This window comes from Bacillus rossius, chromosome 13, assembly GCF_032445375.1.
Source record: "Bacillus rossius redtenbacheri isolate Brsri chromosome 13, Brsri_v3, whole genome shotgun sequence".
NCBI classification, from domain to species: Eukaryota; Metazoa; Arthropoda; class Insecta; order Phasmatodea; family Bacillidae; genus Bacillus; species Bacillus rossius.
Window position 1 is genome coordinate 1,770,476 of NC_086340.1, and position 20,323 is coordinate 1,790,798.

At 41.9% G+C, this 20,323-nt stretch overlaps 1 protein-coding gene across 3 annotated transcripts in view; it reads left to right on the forward strand.

Moving 5' to 3' along the window:
* Positions 1–20,323, forward strand: part of LOC134538086 (LIM/homeobox protein Lhx9-like) — a 125,976-nt gene that overhangs the window by 53,283 nt on the left and 52,370 nt on the right. The window contains exons 2-3 of one of the 3 annotated variants that reach the window (XM_063379091.1): positions 9,989–10,206; positions 11,431–11,703. In XM_063379091.1, the coding sequence (XP_063235161.1) occupies positions 9,989–10,206; positions 11,431–11,703 (491 nt within the window). The remainder of the gene's footprint in view (positions 1–9,988; positions 10,207–11,430; positions 11,704–20,323) is intronic. The other 2 variants (XM_063379092.1, XM_063379093.1) reach the window with 2 other exon arrangements.

Below are 20,323 nucleotides of genomic sequence, written 5' to 3' on the forward strand. Positions count from 1 at the left end.
AAAAAGGGGGGGGGGAAGAGATTATATCATCACACCCCTGGATCTGAGAATTAAAACATAGATCCTTGCCACCACAGGCATGGCAGACACTAACACACAAAAAAATTTCAAAAGTAGGAACATTCACAGTAAACATAGATTAGGACGATATATCATTGTCAAATAAATATCGAAGGAATATAAATAACGACAAAGAAAATATGAAGATGCGTGGTAGAAGTGAACTCGAACAAGCATATAAAGTAGAAAATAAAACAAGATGATAAAAAATAACACAATGCGAAAATAAACCAAGAAGTAAGATGCCAGAGAAGACTGCAACAAGACTTCTCTAAGTTTCGGGTCTGGAATCCGTCCATTCGATAAGGTCGGCCTCTGTGTGTTTGTGTGTGTGTGTGTGTGCGTGTGTGTGTGTGTGTGTGTGTGAGAGAGAGAGAGAGAGAGAGAGAGAGAGTCGCAGTGTGCTCATCCCGAACAGTTGCTGCCTCGTAGAACAGTCTTTCTCATAATCAGAATATGCGTCTGTGTCCGGTGATTGTAACTAAAAATACAGTATGTCTCGTATAACTTATATACTCAGTTATTTTATTTAAATTTAATAAAAAGTTACATGTATAGTTTTTACTTTTGCTACATATATATATTAAGTTTTTCAATCAGTTTCACTTTAATCATTCTTATACTTACATAATACGTCATTTAGTGCGTTTAGTGCCTTTCTGGCGTTCTGCGAAGAGCACCAATAGAAAGAAGGTTGTCTGATATCAACGCCTTCCTGCAGTATTTGTATCACTTGAACCTTCCAAAAATATGATAATTTTGTTTGGCTTCGAGTAGAAAATTAAAAATTGGTGCGTTTGAAGTTATACTTACTTGGCGTAATAAACAACTACTTTAATTTTGCATGCAAATAATTTATAGAACTGAAACAATAAAATGACTGGAGTGATAGTCTAAATACAGTTGGTAAAGTATAAATCCAATCAAATTAACATCCTAAATTAAATACTCAGTATTCAATATTAATATAAACACAAGTATAAAATTTGAGATAAATTGGAATTAGATAATAATTAAAACAATGAATATGCTAAATGTTTAATCTAATGTATTAATTTTAATTATCTATTAAATAATAATGTAATAAATTATAATTTATAATGCAAACAAATTATACATACGGGAACATAAACTCACTTAAATAAATACACTTCAAAAAGTTTACTAACAAAATTTCTATCAAATATTCACAATAAATAAATATTATCAGTCATGTGGACCAGTATTCAGTATCATTCACTGAAGTATATGATTTAAAAGAACTTTTTTATATTTATTTGTATGTAGCCTTTTTTCTTCTTGTCGATTTATTTGCATGCTGCGCCCGCATCGTAAAATTTCAGTCACGTAATTTTATTCTAATAACGTGCACGAAGAATGTACAATTTGAAAAATACAATTTGATTTAGTAAGTGATAGTTTATTGAAGAGATTATAAAGTCAGTTTATGAGTTTGTGTTGAGATAGTTAAAAATAGACGAGTATCTTATATTGTCACGTGACTCAGCTCTAAGGAATGTCCACTGCGCCTTCCTCTTAGACTGCATACATAAAAAATGGCGCACGTTGTTGTCAGACTAATACTACCCTGCTTGTTAACATCACAAATCTTACTTTGTAAACCATCGCTAATTATAACAAGTTTTATTATTTTTAAAATATTGATGTCTGTCGATTTTTTTTCCAAAACCATATAATAGTGTCTATTGAAAGTAATATTTCGAACGCAGTAATTCTGAAAAAAAAATTCAGTTCTAAAATATTTTAATATTTCACAAGAGAAAATATTTGTAGCATTCAGTCTCTATAAACAACAAGAAATTAGATAAAATTATGTGCTGTACTCATACAAAGACAAAACGTTTAATATTAAACGATATAAAAAAATTGTAGACAAAAACAGATGAGGCCAAGGTGGTGTCTTTGAGTTAACTTCTCGTTGGACATTAACTTGTAATATTATTATCATCAGGTGGTGCTCTTGATGAACTTAGAACAAGGAAATTGTAATTTTAATGTTATCACTCAAAATTAATCTTTTTAAAATAGAATGTTTGTTCTTGCGCCGGAAAGGTGTGTCTGAGACGGCATTATGCTCTATGACGACAGAGCAATGACAGCGCTGCGGGCGGAAGTCGCGCGAACTAAGGACCGGCCACGCGACGGCGACCCAGGTCCACAGGTCCACAGGTCCACGGCGGAGTGCGTGCTGGTCCCCGCGGTCCACGGTCTAGTCCACACACCCCCCCTCCCCGCGGCTTGTAAAGCCGGCTGTTTACTGCCCGGGCTCTCTTCCACGCCACTAAATTCTTCCCAGATGTTTTTATTCCCGCGGGCCTGGCGCCCGAACACACCGACATAATTTATGCATCCAGAAGTGCCTGGCGTTTATGGCAGAGAACCATTTTATCTGAAATAGTGCCGATGAAGGGTTGGAGTTTTTTTTTTTTAAGGCCGGATGCGCCCTACAAGAGTCAGATCTAGGGTTCGTTTGGAGGGGGTGGGTGAAGGGGGGGGGGGGGGGTTACCGCAGTCTGTGTTCTGGCGGCTCACGTTGTTTGAGTGCTCTTCTTCCTTCGCTCGCACTCTTTGGCGCCCCGTAGCGAGCCCCCACAGCCTGGACTGCAAACACATATGTACACCTCGAGCCGCCGAACAAACCCTCCAGATGTTCATTTGTCACGACGATTATTCTGCATGCCTTTGGCAGTAACACGAGCTAGAAATGAAACTTTTTTTTAAGTGAAAACTTATTTAGCCGCGTTGAGTGATTTTTGGTTAGGGCAAAACGTATGGGCTCGCATCACCGACAAGTAGCAGTAAGTGAAGTTAATCTGACCGCGTGAATACATGACCTAGGTCTGACGTCACTGGTAAGTCATAGCTAGGTAATTAATTTTTACGTAATTTTTACATACCACTGACATCTGTTGTCACTAAAAAAATGATGTAAGGATAAATTATATCATGCTGACATCGTACTGATATAATACCAAAATCATTTTCTTACGTACATTTGACGTATAAATGATGTCATATTACACATTTAACAGCAAAGTTTTAAGTTTTCACTTCTGTTGACAGTCCCCATGACTGAATTTTTTTTTACAATAAAGACGTATTCTTATTCCCGTCTGACATTTTTCCCCCATGTTCATCCACTGATTTGAAGTCCACCTCAAACCAACCCCATGCTTACATCAGAGTCACGTGACTGTAAAACTACAGAATTCAGGGGAAGTACCTGCCCGACGCGACGAGAAACTAGTGGCCTAGAGGCGACCTTTACAGGATAAAACGGAGCTTAGGATGAATTCGTTTACTGAGAATCTTAAATCTTTCCTAACTATATTAGTAAAGGAATTGTGCTTTGGGTATCTTAACCCAAATAAGGCGAGTAAATAACTTCAAAATACATCCAAGCAGTGTATAATGATTGCAGACAGTCCTTACTACACAGTGACAGCAGTGGCAACTAACGCAATATGAAGAATAGTAGCATGGATGCAAGGTTATCCTAAAACCTTCCTTCAACATTCCAAACACAGTTGGGGATAAGGATTCTTACACAACAAACAAACAAACTTATAAATGTTGCGAATATAATATAACATTACTTGTAAAGCTACAATAGCTGAAGAGGATTCCTCTATATTAATCTATTAATATCACTTCAGAGATCTTGTATTAATTCGGGCGTAGGAGGTTATAATTTACAGTTATCGTTAATTGATGCAAATAAAAGAGATAGATTAATTTCTGTGTTACCAAAACTACATCATGTCCATAAAAGTATGTCCGAGCTATAAATCTAAGTAGTATCAACTGTAAGCGCCGTAGGGTGGTGATTTAAGGTAATAATTTAAGAGTAACTTAAACAGATTTAGATTTTCTCATACGCGAGTACAGCTTTGTTGTCTGCAATTTGCTCAGATTGAATCAGTAATTTCAGTTCAACGTGAATTGAATTTAAAGTTCATACCGGTTACAGTTGCGACATTCTTTCAAGCCAGATGACGGTTCAATTGGCCGTAATGGTGGAGACGACAGAGCTCTTTTCCGCTGGCCTCCACGTTCACCTGATGTAACGCCGTGCGATTTTTTTTTCCCTTTGGAGCTTTATAAAAGATCGTGTCTACGTTCCGCCGCTACCTGATGGTTTGCCAGAGTTGAGGTATAGAATTGAAGAGACTATTGCTTCCACCACTCCGGAATTGTTAACCAAAGTTGGGAAGAATTGGACTTTTAAGTTGGATGTGTGCCATATATATATATAAAGGTGAATGTATTGAACATTTGTAAGAAAAAAAAATCTAGGCTAGTTTAACTTCAATTTGATTTATGTTTTGTTGGAAATAGTCCAAATTAAACGTTTATAATATTACATTGAAACTGGGATATTCTTTCATGGACACACTATACTGTGTGTGAAAACAAACGGGCAACATTAAAATTATTTTCAGCTAAGAAAGCAGAAGTGTTTATTACATTTTGTTGCCTTTATTTGTTCTCCTGGCATTGAGATGAGGCGGTGCTAGTTGTCACCGGCACACACATTGACTTCCCACCTGAGTCACAAACACACGGGCGCTTCTCAGTAGCCTTGATTGCTTGGACACCTCTTAGCGCTCCAGCCGAGCAAACACAGTCCGGAGATCCAGCAGTGTGTAGCTGGACAAACACAGGCTGGGCTACACACTTACACAGCTCCATGGCTACATAGCTGCACGCAGTCAATAAAGCGCTGAGCTCGACTCAACCGCCCAGTTTATCCACAGTCAACACAACACTCAACCGCGCATAGACCTTATTCGGTACTTTTACGAACGCTTCCGGCAAGTGGAAGAACCAATCTTATGACAACACCTTTTCTCTCAAGTGTAACATAGAGATTAAAAAACCGTTATACCTATAACCAGGGGGTGGCTGTGACTGCATGACTGCATGGTAATTGTGTGACGCCTTCTATTTTTCCTTTAGTTAACTGAAGTGTAAAATCAGCATTGTGGGAACAATTTTAAATTACTTCATTTTAAAAGTAACTTTTAAAGACGGAGATTCTTATTAATACTTGCTTACCATCATATGACGTTATCAAGCACAATTTCCGCCATTTTTTATGGGTGGAACAATATGGCCATGTGACGAGGTTAAAAATGACTTCAATTACGTCACAACATGCCGTCTCCTGGCAGTTCCCAACTCCGAGTACGTAACAATTAACATTTCTAGGGAAACTCATTTAAAACACAATCGTAATTCCTTCTTATGGACTGTTAGGAAGCACAGTAAATTGGCCGACTTTTCAATAGAATAATTCACCTCGAATAAACGAATAGTTATATCGTTGTTTCAGATGGTCGAAACTTAGTACGAACTGCGCCGTACTTCGACTTTATAGTTCTGATTATTTTTTTACGGTAAAAATAGTAGCGTAAACTTGCCTTTATTAGAAATATTTTCATACAGACCAAGGTTATTTGTGTGGATTCATGTCTGGGGTAAGTGAAATGAGTTACCCGTAAGTTTACGAAGTTGACGATAAATTTACGAAGAAACGTGTATTGATTTGCAACCAGCGTTGTTCCGTTGATTTAAGGGTGGACATTTTCAACGGTGTGGGGGTTTGTTTGCAACCGGCTGATTCTTATTGGACACAACCATCCTTCTGTTTCCAGTAACCAACCTGCTTGTAATTAATGCGCATGAAATTCTTGCATCCCGCATGTAAGTGCCGAAGGTTTTCCCCGTGTCTATGCAAGTTTCACCTGGGCCCAACTTATCTAAATTTTTAGTCTAGAATGGTCAGTGTGGGGGGAGTTAGTCATGGCTAAAACGTTGCCATGGCAGGCCAATACCCCTCCTAGCACATGATGCATGCTTCCTCTCCTGCATGGTTCATAACCTGCATGATTAGAGCGTATAGGCTTCGGCCTGAGACGCACTTAGAGTCTTCCCTGCCCAGACCCCTCCAGAATACACTTAGTTTTAGTTAGGTTAGGAAAAAAAACGTTGTTGTGTCCGTCAGTGATACTTCCCAGCTAGCTCCACTTGTTGGGTGTTGTTCGCGCTCCCTGCCGCCCCGCGGTGGAGGGGGGGGGGGGTGTCGGGGGCTAACAGGCCGTATTGTGCGTGGTTTACGGCCCGCGCGGGACAGCTGTGACATAGGGTCGACTGTGCCGCTTCCACGCAGCGACACCTCGACCCTGTGTGCCTCCCGCCGTCTACCTGCCCCTCCGCCCCGCCACGCATTCGACACGTTTCAGGCGATGACTCTCTCCATCTTTTTATTCTTACTGAAATGTCCTGCGTTAATGTCGATGAAAGAGAAGCAACATCTTGATTATTTTACCTAAAGTTTCAGAGTAAATTCCAAATACAAATGCTAGACTTATATATTAAAAAATATAATCATGTGCCGAACATATAAGATGTCAAATTCGAAAGTATTTGTTTTAACAAATCTCCTAATTGTCAATTAAAAAAAATTAAACCCCCGTAAAAAGTATTTTGACTTTGGTGTTTCACTTGCAATACACAGTTTAAAATATTTTTTAAAAAATATGTGTGAGCAAGTCATTTAGTTTTCACCAGTGATGTATAAACATGTATGATCGTTGACGAGCAAATCATGCGTTCTCGTGTCGAAAATAAATTTATTATACGAAATTTGGACACCAGATTTAACGTAGAATTCTTAAAAAAATAACAATCAGCGTGATAAATATGCGAAAAGTATTTATTTAAAGTAATAATTGTCAAATTTATTTTAAACATATCTATAATTCTGTCTAACGAGATGTTACTGTTGATTCCACAGGACTAGCCGATCAACTGGAGTACCAAACATATCGCATGCAAATAACTCAACGCTGAACGTGTGACATTTCCCCCTGGACAGAAATTAACATTGCCTACGTTTTTGAGTTTTAACTTCTTTAGGGTCTTGAAAGGTAAAATTTTAGGATGCACCAGAAATTATTAATTTTTTACAAACATTGTTATATACTGGTTTAGGTTGCTACACGTGGGTCCACCATCTTTGTCTCACATTTCCTTTCATCGACTACCGTTACATTTTCGCGAAATTGCTCCCGACAGAGGCCGCACAACGAGAGCTGAGATGTTTACACATCAGAACTGTGAGGGGCTCAACATTCCTGTCGCATGGCCGAGCAGAGAGGCACAACTGTTGCCGTGTGAAGGATGAGGGTGTTTTGACAGATCTGTAGCCGCGCAACTGTGACGCATGTCCAGATCGCGAACCGTCGTGCCGATGAGATGTTCTTCTCAAGTCTGGTTGTTTGTTTCCTGGAGAGAGAGGAGGGGGGACAGAGGCAGTCTTCCTTTGAAGAAGCTCGCTGGCTCGTCGTGCGACGGGGAGGGGGGAGCTATCTGCGATCTGGCGACGGGACGCGACGCGCGTCTTTGTGGGGACGTCCATCGGGGGAGGAGCGCCTCTCCGGGGTCCAGAGATGACTGACAATCAGCCTCCCTGGTCCACCGCGCCGCGATGCCTATCAGCGCAGGGAGAGGCCGCGTCAGAGTCACCGTCTGCCAGCAGGTTCCCTTATGAACGGCCGGCTCTGATTCCTCCCCGCGCTTGACGCATGGGTGCCCCCCCCCTTCCCACCCTTCTCCACACGCTCCGCGCAGCTGCGGGAAAACAAACAAACAAACAAACAAACAAACAACCTCGTCCCGGGACCGCCGATGGAGGTCGTTGTCGCGGAGATGGTCGCGATAGCGCATTCCCGCGCCGTCCATCGTCCAGGGAGTCGCGGGCAGAGGAGACATCGCCTCTTGCGCCCCGTCAACGCAGTCCTCGGAGTCCGCGCGCGCCGAACAACGTCCCAACTGTAAAGGTTGTGGAGTGTCCGGTTCAAGGTCACAATTAAAGAGTTTAACTCAACCCGTTTTTAGATAAGCTCATGCGCGAAAAACTACTGCTTTGTTTTCTCTCTCTCTCTCTCTCTCTCTCTCTCTCTCTCTCTCTCTCTCGCTTGCAGCGCTTAAGACTGGCGTTTTCCCCCAATTAGTAGAGACCTGTTAAATTCACGGATTCATTTCGCGATAGGATAGAGTCCAAATACTTTTGATATTTTTTTTTTGCTTCAGTGATTGGGCCACAGTTTATCTGAAGGATTCTGGGCCAATGAAAAATCTTTAACGGAAGAATTAGCGAATCACGATCATTCCAGTCAACAGGTGTTACGAGTCGGTAACCAATCAGCAGATGTAATTTGCACGAGTGCGTACAGGATCACGAAGTCTATCCTTTAGGGATTTGAAATCGCGAATTTTACAGGTCTCTAACGATTAGTAAGAGGTGGAATCTGTAAACTTTATTTGGCAACAGGTTGGAGCCCCTCCCCATTGGAATCTCTTTGTACGAGAGTGGCTGAACGTCGATATCCCTGGCCGTTGGATTGGTCGCAACAGTCGAGACGACAGAGCTCTTTTTCGCTGGCCTCCGCGTTCATCTGAAATAACGACATCCCCCCCCCCCTTCGGGGCTTGATAAAAGATCGTGTCTGCGTTCCGCCGCTACCTATTATTTTGAGACACAGAATTTGAATAGGCTATTGCTTCCATTACTCCGATCATGTCCACCAAAAGGATTGGCTTCCTCCCGAAGTGTCACGGTCTCAGAGGTCTGCCGACTTGAAACTCCCAGCTGCGACAACAGTGGCGTCCTAGTTACGCCACTTCACCTGGACGGACCTCTGGGAACATGCCTGAACCCTCGAGAGGGACAGAGAGAAAGGCCGCCGCTAATCGGATTCACGTGTAGCAGCAGTAGAGGGACGGTCGCTGCCGGCATCGAGCCTCTCCTGCGTGCTTGCTGGCCAGCCTCATCGCTAGCAGCCTCGTAACAATATTTACACATAACCGCTAAGTTGGTTCTTTTAGAAAAAAATTAACTCTCACAAAAGAAAGTATGTGCGTGATTACTACTAGTCTCTTGAATCTATGTGCGTCGCATTCAGTATATCATCCATATAATGGGAAAAAAAAGACCCAAATCAAAAATTACGATAAATCAAAATACAAAAATATAGAACGAAACAAAAAAATGTTTTTGGTGTCTGGTTCTTGATAAAGCAAATCATTTTAAGTAAAAAAAAGTATTTCAGTTATTCAAAATTATTTAGACTTTAAAATCACAATGAAAAATTATATGCACTTATGCAAACCTAGAACAGAAAATACTATTTAAAAATTATAGTGATATCTCATCATCAGTTAAACTAAATATCGTAAAAGGGCCAAAAAGGGGAACTCGTGAGAAATATGCGAGACAAGTGATGTCAGCGAACCTGGCGGCGTGCAGTGTCCCCTCATTTCTTGAACGCAATACAGTTAAAAAAAAAAGGTCCCGCGCTTAGCCAATGCTAATTGGCCATAGTTTTCCCGTATTGTGGTGTTCTGATGTTTGGTCAAACTTTTCCAGCCAAAATTTTCATATACGTATGTAGTTATTATTTGAAAATTGACTTTTAGTAGATGTGATCTGTGGAGTGTTCCTGTATGTGTAGTACATTCTTTATTTTGTATTTCTTTATCACTAGGGACCGGAAAAATTCGCGGGATCAATGACCTGTAGGGTGAACTCCATAGTTCTACGTACACTCGGTAAAATGCCACCCACTCATTGGCTGCTGTCTTGTGAGACGTTCCAGCGTAGCAGCCTGTGATTCGATAAAGTTTTGGTCGGGTGTTTCTCATCGGCCCAGAGTCATCCAGGTGGGTTGTGAACCAATAGCAGAGGCAGCAATGAGGTATAACGATTTGTATTTTAGCCTATTGCGAAATGAATTCGCGAATTTTTCCGGTCTCAACTTTTTTATTATATGTTTGTGTTTGTGGTGAACTGCAGAGGTTGCCCGGGGAATGAGCGGAGGGAGGGGGTGATCGACTGTTGCAGCAGCAGCAGCAGCAGCAGCAGGATCGCTACCTCGGCTCCGCGCACGACCCGTCGCGTGACCTCTCGCCCAACCTGCCCGTGCACTCGTGCGAGCCCTCGTCCATGGGCGACGTGGAGGCGGGCCTCAGCAACAACAGCAGCCTGTGCAGCAACACCAGCAACACGAGCAGCTCCGGCTGCAGCACGCCCTCCAGCAACAACAACACCGCCGCGGGCAGGTGAGGCGGCATCTTCCACGCTTTCTACACTTTCAGCCAAACTGGAAAATTGAACCATCTTAAATACAGCGATCCCTAAAAAGCTCCGAAATGTCTTAAAAGAGAACTGGAACTTCCCTTCTACTACCCTCCAAGGGCGCATATGTGGGAGGTGAACGTGAGACCGCCGGCCGCAAGGACTTAAATACACGCACAATGAGTGCAGGTCAAACGGCACTTTGGTGAACGTTTGATCTGCCCTTGAAAGGCAGAAAGTGTCCCGAATAACTGTTTACGTATTAAAAGAAGCTTGGCTTCTGGGTTGTAGCCGTGTCCTTGGCGATGAATTTGGTGAATTTATCGCCAAGGAAATGGCCACAACCCAGAAGCTAAAGCTACTTCAGAAAAAGGCCATGAGGGCCTGCGAAAATTATCATGTTTATGTATTACTAGTTAGAATAATGTCGGGGATACAATGTATGTACTTTTGGAATGTCATTACTCGCTGGAGTGGTTGGTGGTGGTAGCCGTGACTAGACAGGAGCGGCTAGGTTGCGATGTGGCGTGGATATCGCCACCTAACCGAGAGTGATATTTCCATCAGCCACCACAATGACTGTGACGACCCCAAAGGTGTTCAGTATGTATGCACAGTTGAGTGGTGGTGGTAGTGGTGACTACAATAAGAGGTAATCTGTAGGTTGCTGTGTGGTATGGAGGGTGCTACAACCACCAGCCACCACTATGACTGTGATGACCCCGAACGTATTGAGAATGTCTGTTTGAGTGTTGCACAATGGAGTGGTGGTGGTAGCAGTGACTAAAAAGGAGCTTCAATTGGAGGTTGTGGTGTGTTTTGGAGGGTGCTACAACCACCAGCCACCACTACGACTGTGACGACCCCCAGGGTGGTGAGAATGTACGCAGAGCGGAGTGGTGGTGGTAGCGGTGACTAAAAAGGAGCGGCAATATGTAGTTTGCGGTGTGTTTTGGAGGGTGCTACAACCACCAGCCATCACTACGACTGTAACGACCCCCAGGGTGTTGAGAATGTACGCAGAGCGGAGTGGTGGTGGTAGCGGTGACTAACAGGAGCGGCAATATGGAGTTTGCGGAGTGTTTTGGAGGGTGCTACGACCACCAGCCACCACTACGACTGTGACGACCCCCAAGGTGGTGGGAATGTACGCAGAGCGGAGTGGTGGGGGCGGTTGAGGACCCCGGGGGGGTGCTGGTTGCCGGCAGCAGCTGCTCGGTGCACCCGTGCAGCCACCACCGCTACGACCCGCCACCCCACGAGCCGCTCAGGCCCAAGGCGGAGCAGGAGGAGGACTGCGAGGCGGCAGTCAAGTGCTCGGGCTGCGGGCAGCGCATCGCGGACCGCTACTACCTGCTGGCCGTGGACCGCCGCTGGCACGCGGCGTGCCTGCGCTGCTGCCAGTGCCGGCGGGCCCTCGACTCCGAGGTCACGTGCTTCGCGCGCGACGGCAGCATCTACTGCAAGCGCGACTACCAGAGGTGAGGCCCTCTCTTCCTCCCTCCGTCCTGGTGGTCCCGCCCACCGAGCCGTCCTCCACTGTATACCGCCCATACTCTACACTGAGAGAAAGGTTTGTTTGGCTCAACAAAATATTTGTTTATATATGTCGAAATAAATATATATTGTTTATTAAAACAAATATTTTGTAGTAGAAAAGTTTCTGTTGACCCAACAAAATGATTTTGTCAACTCAAATGTAGGTATATTTGGTTCGGTGTAACAAATTATTTTTGTTACTTAACAGAGTTTGGTTGAACTAACACAATATTTTGTTCCACCAAGTAAATATTAGTTTCGCCGTATATAAACAAACATTTGTTTGATTCAAACAAACCTTTTTCTCTGTGTAGCCTACATAACAGAATGTCCAGAAATAGAAATTTTAATGCCAAACGAATAATTCCTAAAAGTTGGGAATAATATTTATTTAATAATGTATTAGTTAATAATTTTTGATCGTTTAAAAAAATGTATTAAGTAATTTACGATAAGTTGATTCCGAAAGTAATTCTTATATATATGCTGATGGTCTTGAACGTCCGGTGGGATCTGTATGTAACATGTAAAAATCACTCTTCCATGCCGAACCTTGCGTCTCCAGGCAACAAGAGGAAAAATTTAAAAATATAGATACGGAAAGTTTTCCGTAAAACTTTCTGAAGTTCCTCTACGGAAAGTCTTCCGTAAAACGTGGTTTTGACTTTTACTTTTATCAACTCAACCCCCATTCACAGTGCAGACAGGCCCCCTCAGTGAGGGGCTTCGTAAATCCAAGGGAGGGGGGCACCTACCCCCTGCCCCTCCGGGATCTACGACCATAACGCAGGGACGTAAATATCCTGTGAAATAACAACAGAGGATTGGGCGAGGCGAACCTCGATGCAAGCCAAGCGCGACAGCTAAAAGTGCTCAGCCGATTTTCAATTTTTTGCCAATATCTCTTACCGATACTAATACCAATACTTCGCCGCTTGCACTGCCGATACCGGATACTATTTTGTTTGATTTTTTTTTTTTTGCGAATGTTTAAAGTATTTCGATGTTTTAGAAACAGACATTTTAATTTATATAAATTTTAAAATCTTTTATCACATTTGAGAGCCACAAATGTTTGGCTTAATGATTGGAAGGTAATAATATTGCAATGGAGAGTTTACGCAAGGACCTGTTCGCCATCTAAAACTTAGGTAAATGACACAAAACGTGCGAAGCAATTTGCAAGTTTACTCGCTAATTACCAGCGGGTGTGCTATTTTTACTGTCAGTGTGTTCCATTAATTTATTCAGTGTAGGAATCCACACTCATTACCGCCCGAAATATTTTCCCGATATAAGAGAGTGGGGCACTGATGATAATTATTTGAAGTGAAACTTCTTTGGGCGCGAGGAGAGTAAAATTATATGGTCGAATTTTTTTGCAACGTTCTCGTGAAACGTTGTCGTGAAACTTTTCTGACGCGAAAATGATAGAAAGAGATAATAAAGAGAGCACTATGCTATAAACGTTTTTGGGCTCGTTTTCGTTCTCCTCAAAAATAAAATCGAGGGAGACAGATGAACAAAAGAATAAGACAGAGGGTGTGCGCATGTACTTGTTTCAGTAAATAGATATAGGTATCCCACACAGTCAGCTGTGAATGCCTTGAATTTTATATTTGCCACCAGAGCACTCACGTTCCTCCTTGTTCAACCAGCAGCGTAGATAGCGCTGTCGAGACAGTCACTGCATTTCCCGCGTAGATAGCGCTACCTGTTATGAATTTCATATTTCGTTCAGATATTTGGTGCGTTCCAAATGGCAGAATTGTTTTAAGAAACAGTAACACGCACCAGGTTTTTTTAAATTTATGATATGAGTATTTCAACAGTAGGTAATATTTATTTAGAAAATTTTTCTTTTTTCTCTCTTTTTTGTCTTTCTCTCTCTGCCGTTTTACTTCTTATGATATACTTGCGGGTCGAGGTTTTAATTGCCAGAGAAGTTTCACGTCTATCACGTGTACTGAGTTACACGCGCTCTTTTTTATCGTCTTCATGTATTCATCCACGAAATGAAAGCGATAACAATTTGAGGAGTTGAAAATGTTGTTTAAACGTCTTCACGAGCTGTTTCTGAAGGAAGCACTGCAGTGAAGCTCGGCAAGTCTGCTATCGGCTCCGCTCTGAGCGCCGAAGCGGTGCTCGCAGGAATGCAGCAAGCAGTCCCCGTGTGTGAGGAGGGGTGGGGGGTGGGGGGTGGGTCTTGATCGCTTCATTGTGCGCCCTATCCCGCGCAAGGGATCTCCCCCCGAGTCGACCGCTCCGACTCAAAACTGACCACCAATGAAGTTCTTTATTCACGTTTTGTCCGCGGGCTGAGGTCACACATTGTTGACCCCCTGCGCGCGCTCCGAGCAACAATAGCACCGGCGACCTCGCGCTCAGATATTTCAATTCGCTTCGTTTTTGTTTGTTTGCCGAGTGAACCAAGAGGATGTGGCTAACCGTTATCCATAAAAACTTTATTTTATTTTTTCGTGGTCGGTAGAAAGAACCTGGCTAGGTGCACGAACTCTGAAAGCGCGAGGGAACTACATAAGGGCGATATTTTCTCGCACATCACTCGCCTCCTCGCCTCTATGCGCCAAGCACAGAACTGGCGCGCCTCTAGGGGACTCAAAGCGATGACCTTAAAATTTTATGGTGGGATGTTAAAGTTTTTTTTTTACTTCCTTGTACCATAAATAATATAAATACGCTCTTTACTGACTCACTGATAATCTGTAACGCTGTATGAATTCTTGTTTTCATGCGCTTACAGTGTAACATTTTCATTGTTCGTAAAAACGAAACAATGAAACGAGACTTGTATACACAAATGTGGGGACTCTTAAACGCTATTCCTGATCAGACACTTTTAATAAATGTTGAGCGGTTTCTGAATGGCACGTTAAGGGGTTGCCTCCCATTTCAGGTCTTGATTTTATATTTAAATTGATCACAGATCAACTTGTAGACTTTTGAAATGGTTCAACTTCCACGAAATGAAATAATTTACATCGCATACTTTTTGCATAGTTACCTGCCAAAATTACATTTTTAATATTTAAGGGTTGTACAAAAAAAAAAGAATTTAATGGATTTGCAGAACAAACCTTTTGGATTTAACTGCAATTCTACTGGCTTCTACACCATATGGTTTGCATTTATAGCACATGTTGCTTAGCTGTCAAAACCCTCACAAATTAAAAAAAATTGAACTGCCAGGTAAAATTAAATAATATTTTCTGAAATATATTCTGTGTCTGTGCTCAGATTATCACTCGAGACCTTTTTTGCGATGATGTTGGTGAAGAACTCTTATTTTCTATTCAGACCTAATTGAGGCTGACTCACATTGATCCTTTGTGCAGTTGGTTTGAAATTTTTTAAAGAATTTCTTTATCATTTCCTTTCAAAATAATTTTTTTTCATTAAGAATTGTGACATGAAGATTTTAGAGTTTCATTGTAACAAAGTTAGGAAGTATTTTTTTTCTCGTTTCAGATTACACAGTTAATCATGGACGTAGATCCCGGGGAATGGTCAGGGGACAGAGGGGGGCAGAGGAGGGGCAGGTCCCCCTGGAATTAAGATTCCCCCTCTAAGGGGGGGCCCGCTTGCTCTTGCAAGCTCGTGACTGTGAAACGGGTTTCGATAAACGTAAACGTCAACACTATGTTTTAAGGAAAACTTTCTGCATATTTTAAAGTTTCCTACTTATTACATCCACAAAGACCAAAATATGGGCAGTATACAACAAACAAGCAACGTATTTAGAGATGACTTGTGTTGGTTAAAACCCACGTGCAAAACTGCCTTCCCCCCCCCCCTAAATGTGAATTTCCGCTGTCCCCCCCTTGCGAATCATACTGATTTTCGCCCTTGTATTTAATACTTCCTTTTCCCTACACAACGCTTTGTAAAGAGTTAGAAACCAATTTTTTGGCGTAGTTATTTTGTGTTGTGAATACCTAGTATTGGCGGATATAGGACGGGAAGCCTTACATTTCACAGACGAGAGAGCCACACCCGAAGTTCCCCGAAGTTCATGCTCGCTTTTTTTTTCGTTCTATCTCATTGTATAAACCGGTGTGGCATTAAATTTTGCGGTCGATTCGGATAGGTTAGCTACATTATAAATACTTTAAAACATTGTGGAGGGTTGGTTATGTTAGGTAAGTATAGCTACATTAAAAAATACTGTAAATTAATTTTATGGTTGCTTAGCAAAAAACTTTTTAATACCTATGTAGCTGTCATTTCACAGTATCTTTAATGTAGCTATCCTAACCAAATCAACCGTCCACAATGTTTTAAAGTATTTATAATGTAGCTAACCTAACCTTTTACAATGAACAAAAAAAAAAACACCCCGAAGATGCACGATCGGGCGTTTGGCTCTCTCGTCTGTGAAAAGAAGGCTTCCCATACAGGACCTGTTGCGAACCGCGGGTCTGATAAGGACAGCACGGGGCGACCACTGCCTTGCGGTAGGTCCTGGCCCCAGGACCTGCCAGTTTGGGTGGAAGAAGGAGGGGGGGTAATGACCCCCTTACCCCCCCCCCCCCAGCCCGGCCCAGGGGTCCGGACACGATCCTGGACCGCAATCTCGCGTCGATCAGCGGGACCATCGCACGAACCTAGCATTTACCTCGGCCCCTGGGGGGGGGGGGGGATGCTGTGGTCCATCCGGGGTGGAGGGGGGTGTGTCACGTGTCCGCGAGTCAACAGTGTTCCGTCATCCCAGTGCGGGTCGTTACCACAACGCCGAAATACCATAACGCCGAATTTCAAAATTAACCTCAACGCCGACAGCTAGAAAACTGCTGTGTATCACAACGCCGAAATAACAACTGAATGAATTTTGCGTGTGTTTCTTAAATGTAGCCTACCTTAACGCCGAAATACCACAATCAAACCTAACATCACCTAACCTTACCTTTGTGGCAGTCCTGCAATGACATTTTTCCGCCTGTTAGTGTATTTCGGTGTTGTGGTATTTCGGCGTTGTGGTGCGTCACCATCCCCCAGTGTACAGCCACGTGGCGTGTAGTGGAAACTATCGATACTGCACTAATAAACAATCTCGAAAGAAAGGTATCGATGGCTTCTTGAGGTCTCGATAATATTCCTTAGACACTTAGTGTTATTTTCCCCGTTAAAAAAAAACGAGCAAACTATATATCTATAAAATACCTTTACTACAAATATCAATCACAAAAAAAAAACGTTTTTAAGTTGAATCAAACAAACAAGAAGTGAACAACTGAACGAGAACCAAACCCAAGCTTCGGGTGTTTTTTTTCTTCTCTGAATCAATTCTCGCTCAGTTGTCAATAAATAAATATGCAATGGAACTTGGTGGAACTACCCTACAGCCAGATTTTTTGGATTAGTTGGAACATATTGTACGAAAAATTTTTTTTTTGAAAAGGCTAATTTTTATGCCCAGGATAATTTGATTGGATACGTGACAGAAAGGACTCTGTATATGTAAAAGTATCGTTCCAAGCCCGGAAATAGCGTTAAATAATAATTTTGTGATAAAATTTGAGACCCAACACCAAACGCAAGAGGACTATCCAAATAAATCAAAAGGGAAATCAATTAATAATTAAAAGTAATAAAAAAAATTGAAAAAATTTTTGCTGCAAAAACGAGCCTTAAGTTATTCGATACTCCTTCATAGATCATGGGATACGCGACCAAAACCATAAGCAAGTTCAGAACAAAGTACCTGAAGTAACTTTTTTCTACTCCACGAGTTAAATTACTTCTGAGTTACGCACTTTTTTTTGACAGTGCCGAAAGAAAAATAACCGTAAATTTTTGAAGCTAGCATTAAAAACTAGTATTGAAATAAGGACAGAATCACGTTTTTGCCTTCATTTTATTTCGTGAAAATTAAACTATTTAAAAAAATATCTACAAGTTGGTCTCTAATTACTGTGAACATAAATTAATGCCCTGAATGGTAGACACCTACTTTAAGAAGGGTTGTATAGTTACTGGAAACTGTTGGAAAAAAAAATATGCTAGCAAAAAAATTTAAAATAGGTAGTTCAAAGACCTGAGGCGTGTGCCCTGCCTCGCGTTGAGTTTAACTTTGTTTTGCTATAACTCTGTTACTGTCATTTAGGACGTATTTCTTTCTTTAGCTCTAGTTGCCCTTTAGTTGTATTGCCTACTGAGCAGTAGTTTGTGTTCAGTCTGTGTTTATTATAGTGTGTTCATGTTCATTTGGGTAATCTAATTTGCACTGAGACGTGGGGGCAAATACTTATTACACTCGTACCACATGTAAGAGACTTTGGATGGGTTGCAGTACCTGAGTGAGCTCAAGTGACAGTTGGCAATGGTCCACACCCAATATTCAAGTTGAGGCCCACCCTGTGGGGTGGTTTAAAGCCTCAGACCAAATTATTAGTTACACTGGAGCTGGCTGCCCCGCGCACAGACATGTTGTCCGCGCCTGGCGCGTCGAGACATCTGCTGCCTGACCGAGAACATGCCCTGGCCATGCGAGCCAGAGGCGGGACTCGAACCAGCCACCCGGAGGGCTGGCAACAGCGCTCGGGCCCAGAAGCGCGCGGCCAGCCGCCGGCCAGCGGCGGAACGTCTGCAGATATCAGCAATTAATTGGTCGTGCTCGCGATAGCTCGGCACGGCTCAGTCGTACGTGACTAAGATAAGCGTGTGTGGTTTTTACTAAGGGTCATTGGGCCAGTATCAGTTTACTGCGTTATCTTAACCCCTTCTGCCGCAATCTCCTTACCGTTTCGGCCGGTTAACGATAATGCGGAAATGTCGACGAATTAGTGCACGTTGTCGATACAGACACGATATTGCATGCAATTATTATATCTAGATGTGTATAACTACGTTAATGGATCAAGGCGTCAATTTCGTTTTCCTTCAAATATTCCATTCAATAGCCGTATAAATACCTACACTACTGTGTAATATGGATTTTATTTTGGTTAATTTTATTGTAAAAATTTTTATTTGCAAAATAAATTTTTTATTTGTAATATAGAATTGGTCAAAAACAGTTTTGATAACTGTAAAATAGTAAAAGGTTGGATGGGGGAGGGGGAAAGCTTACAAAGCTTACAACCAAATTGTACGGCATAACCGAATAAAAAGCACAAAGCTCAGTAAGCTGTGTAAGCTAAGAACTTGGTCACAGGAAATATCTTTAAATAAAAAAATTAATGCACCAATCTAAGTTTAAGGGGAAAAAAATGTTAATCTGTTGTGAACAGAATGACTTTTGGAATTTACAATGGGCTCAGGTTCCATGCGGCCGTATTTATTTATTTATTGCAAACGTTGCTGTTTAGAAATTGCCTAGAAATTTAAAACAAGTTTCCACAAATAATACGATTTTTTTAGAATGGAAATAAATTTCAAATTACGTAGCCTAGAACAATTTATCTATAATAACCTGTACAAAATTTTGACTGTGGAATTTCTGGCAGTTAGAGAAATAAAAGTACGTGTAGGCGACAATAGTGACGAAAATTTCCTTGAAAGCCTGTTACACTGAAATGTCATTGGAGTCATTAAGAATGATCGAAGAAGACAACTAGGAACCAGGCGGGAATACAGGTATTTCTTCCAGTTGGCTGTTTGAATACATTTCCCTCTTGATGATTAAAATTAGGAATAGCAATTTTTGCCCACTGTTTCGTCTTTAGAATGTAATTCTGATTTAAAATTCACCGCGCCTGATAAACAGCAAACAGTGAAGTGTTAGAGGTTAACTGTGGGAAAAACGTAGGGGAGGACGGGGCAAGTTGACGAGCGGGGCAAGATGACGAATGACTTATTTCCACGTCATGGCACTAGATAGCACCACCTAACAGACACTACTAGCGCTCCACACTGGTGGGCACTAAAGAATCGCACAGTGAAGCCGCTGCCACCATTTAGTTGTTTGTTAGATGATGTTCGTACATTTGGTCTGACGTATTGTAATTTTCAAGAACTTTGAAGTAATATCTCATGGACAAACAGGTAAGATATTTGGATATTCAATGCCACACATTATTACCTTAGACTATATACTTTTCTTAACCACTATATATTGTTAACCTTTTATTTTTTTTCCTAGCGAAAAAATCCAATACTAATAACATTGCTGATCGGGGCAAGTTGACTGGGGCAAGATGACGACTCGTCATCTTGCCCCAAGTGCTTTATACGGTTTTTGTGGTATCCACATACAACTCTTTTATAACTTTTGTTTGATTTTCTGAGCTTTATAATCTCATAAGCAAAATGCAAGTGTCATCACAAGCTCACCCATGAAAGCGATTCTGGTTCAGAGGAGAGCTCAGAGGATAGAACAAGAACGTTTGAAGCAACAAAGACAAGAGTCTAGAGAAGCCAAAAAAGGAACTGTTACTAAGAAACTGAAGCTCGATTCTCGAGAAAAATCCAAGAAGCTCCAACTTTCGACAGGCATGACTTCAGCTCAAATATCCGAAGTGCAGTGTCCAGTGTGTGATGAGATTTATGTCAATCCTCCATCAGAAGACTGGATCGAGTGTTGCAAATGCCACACATGGTGGC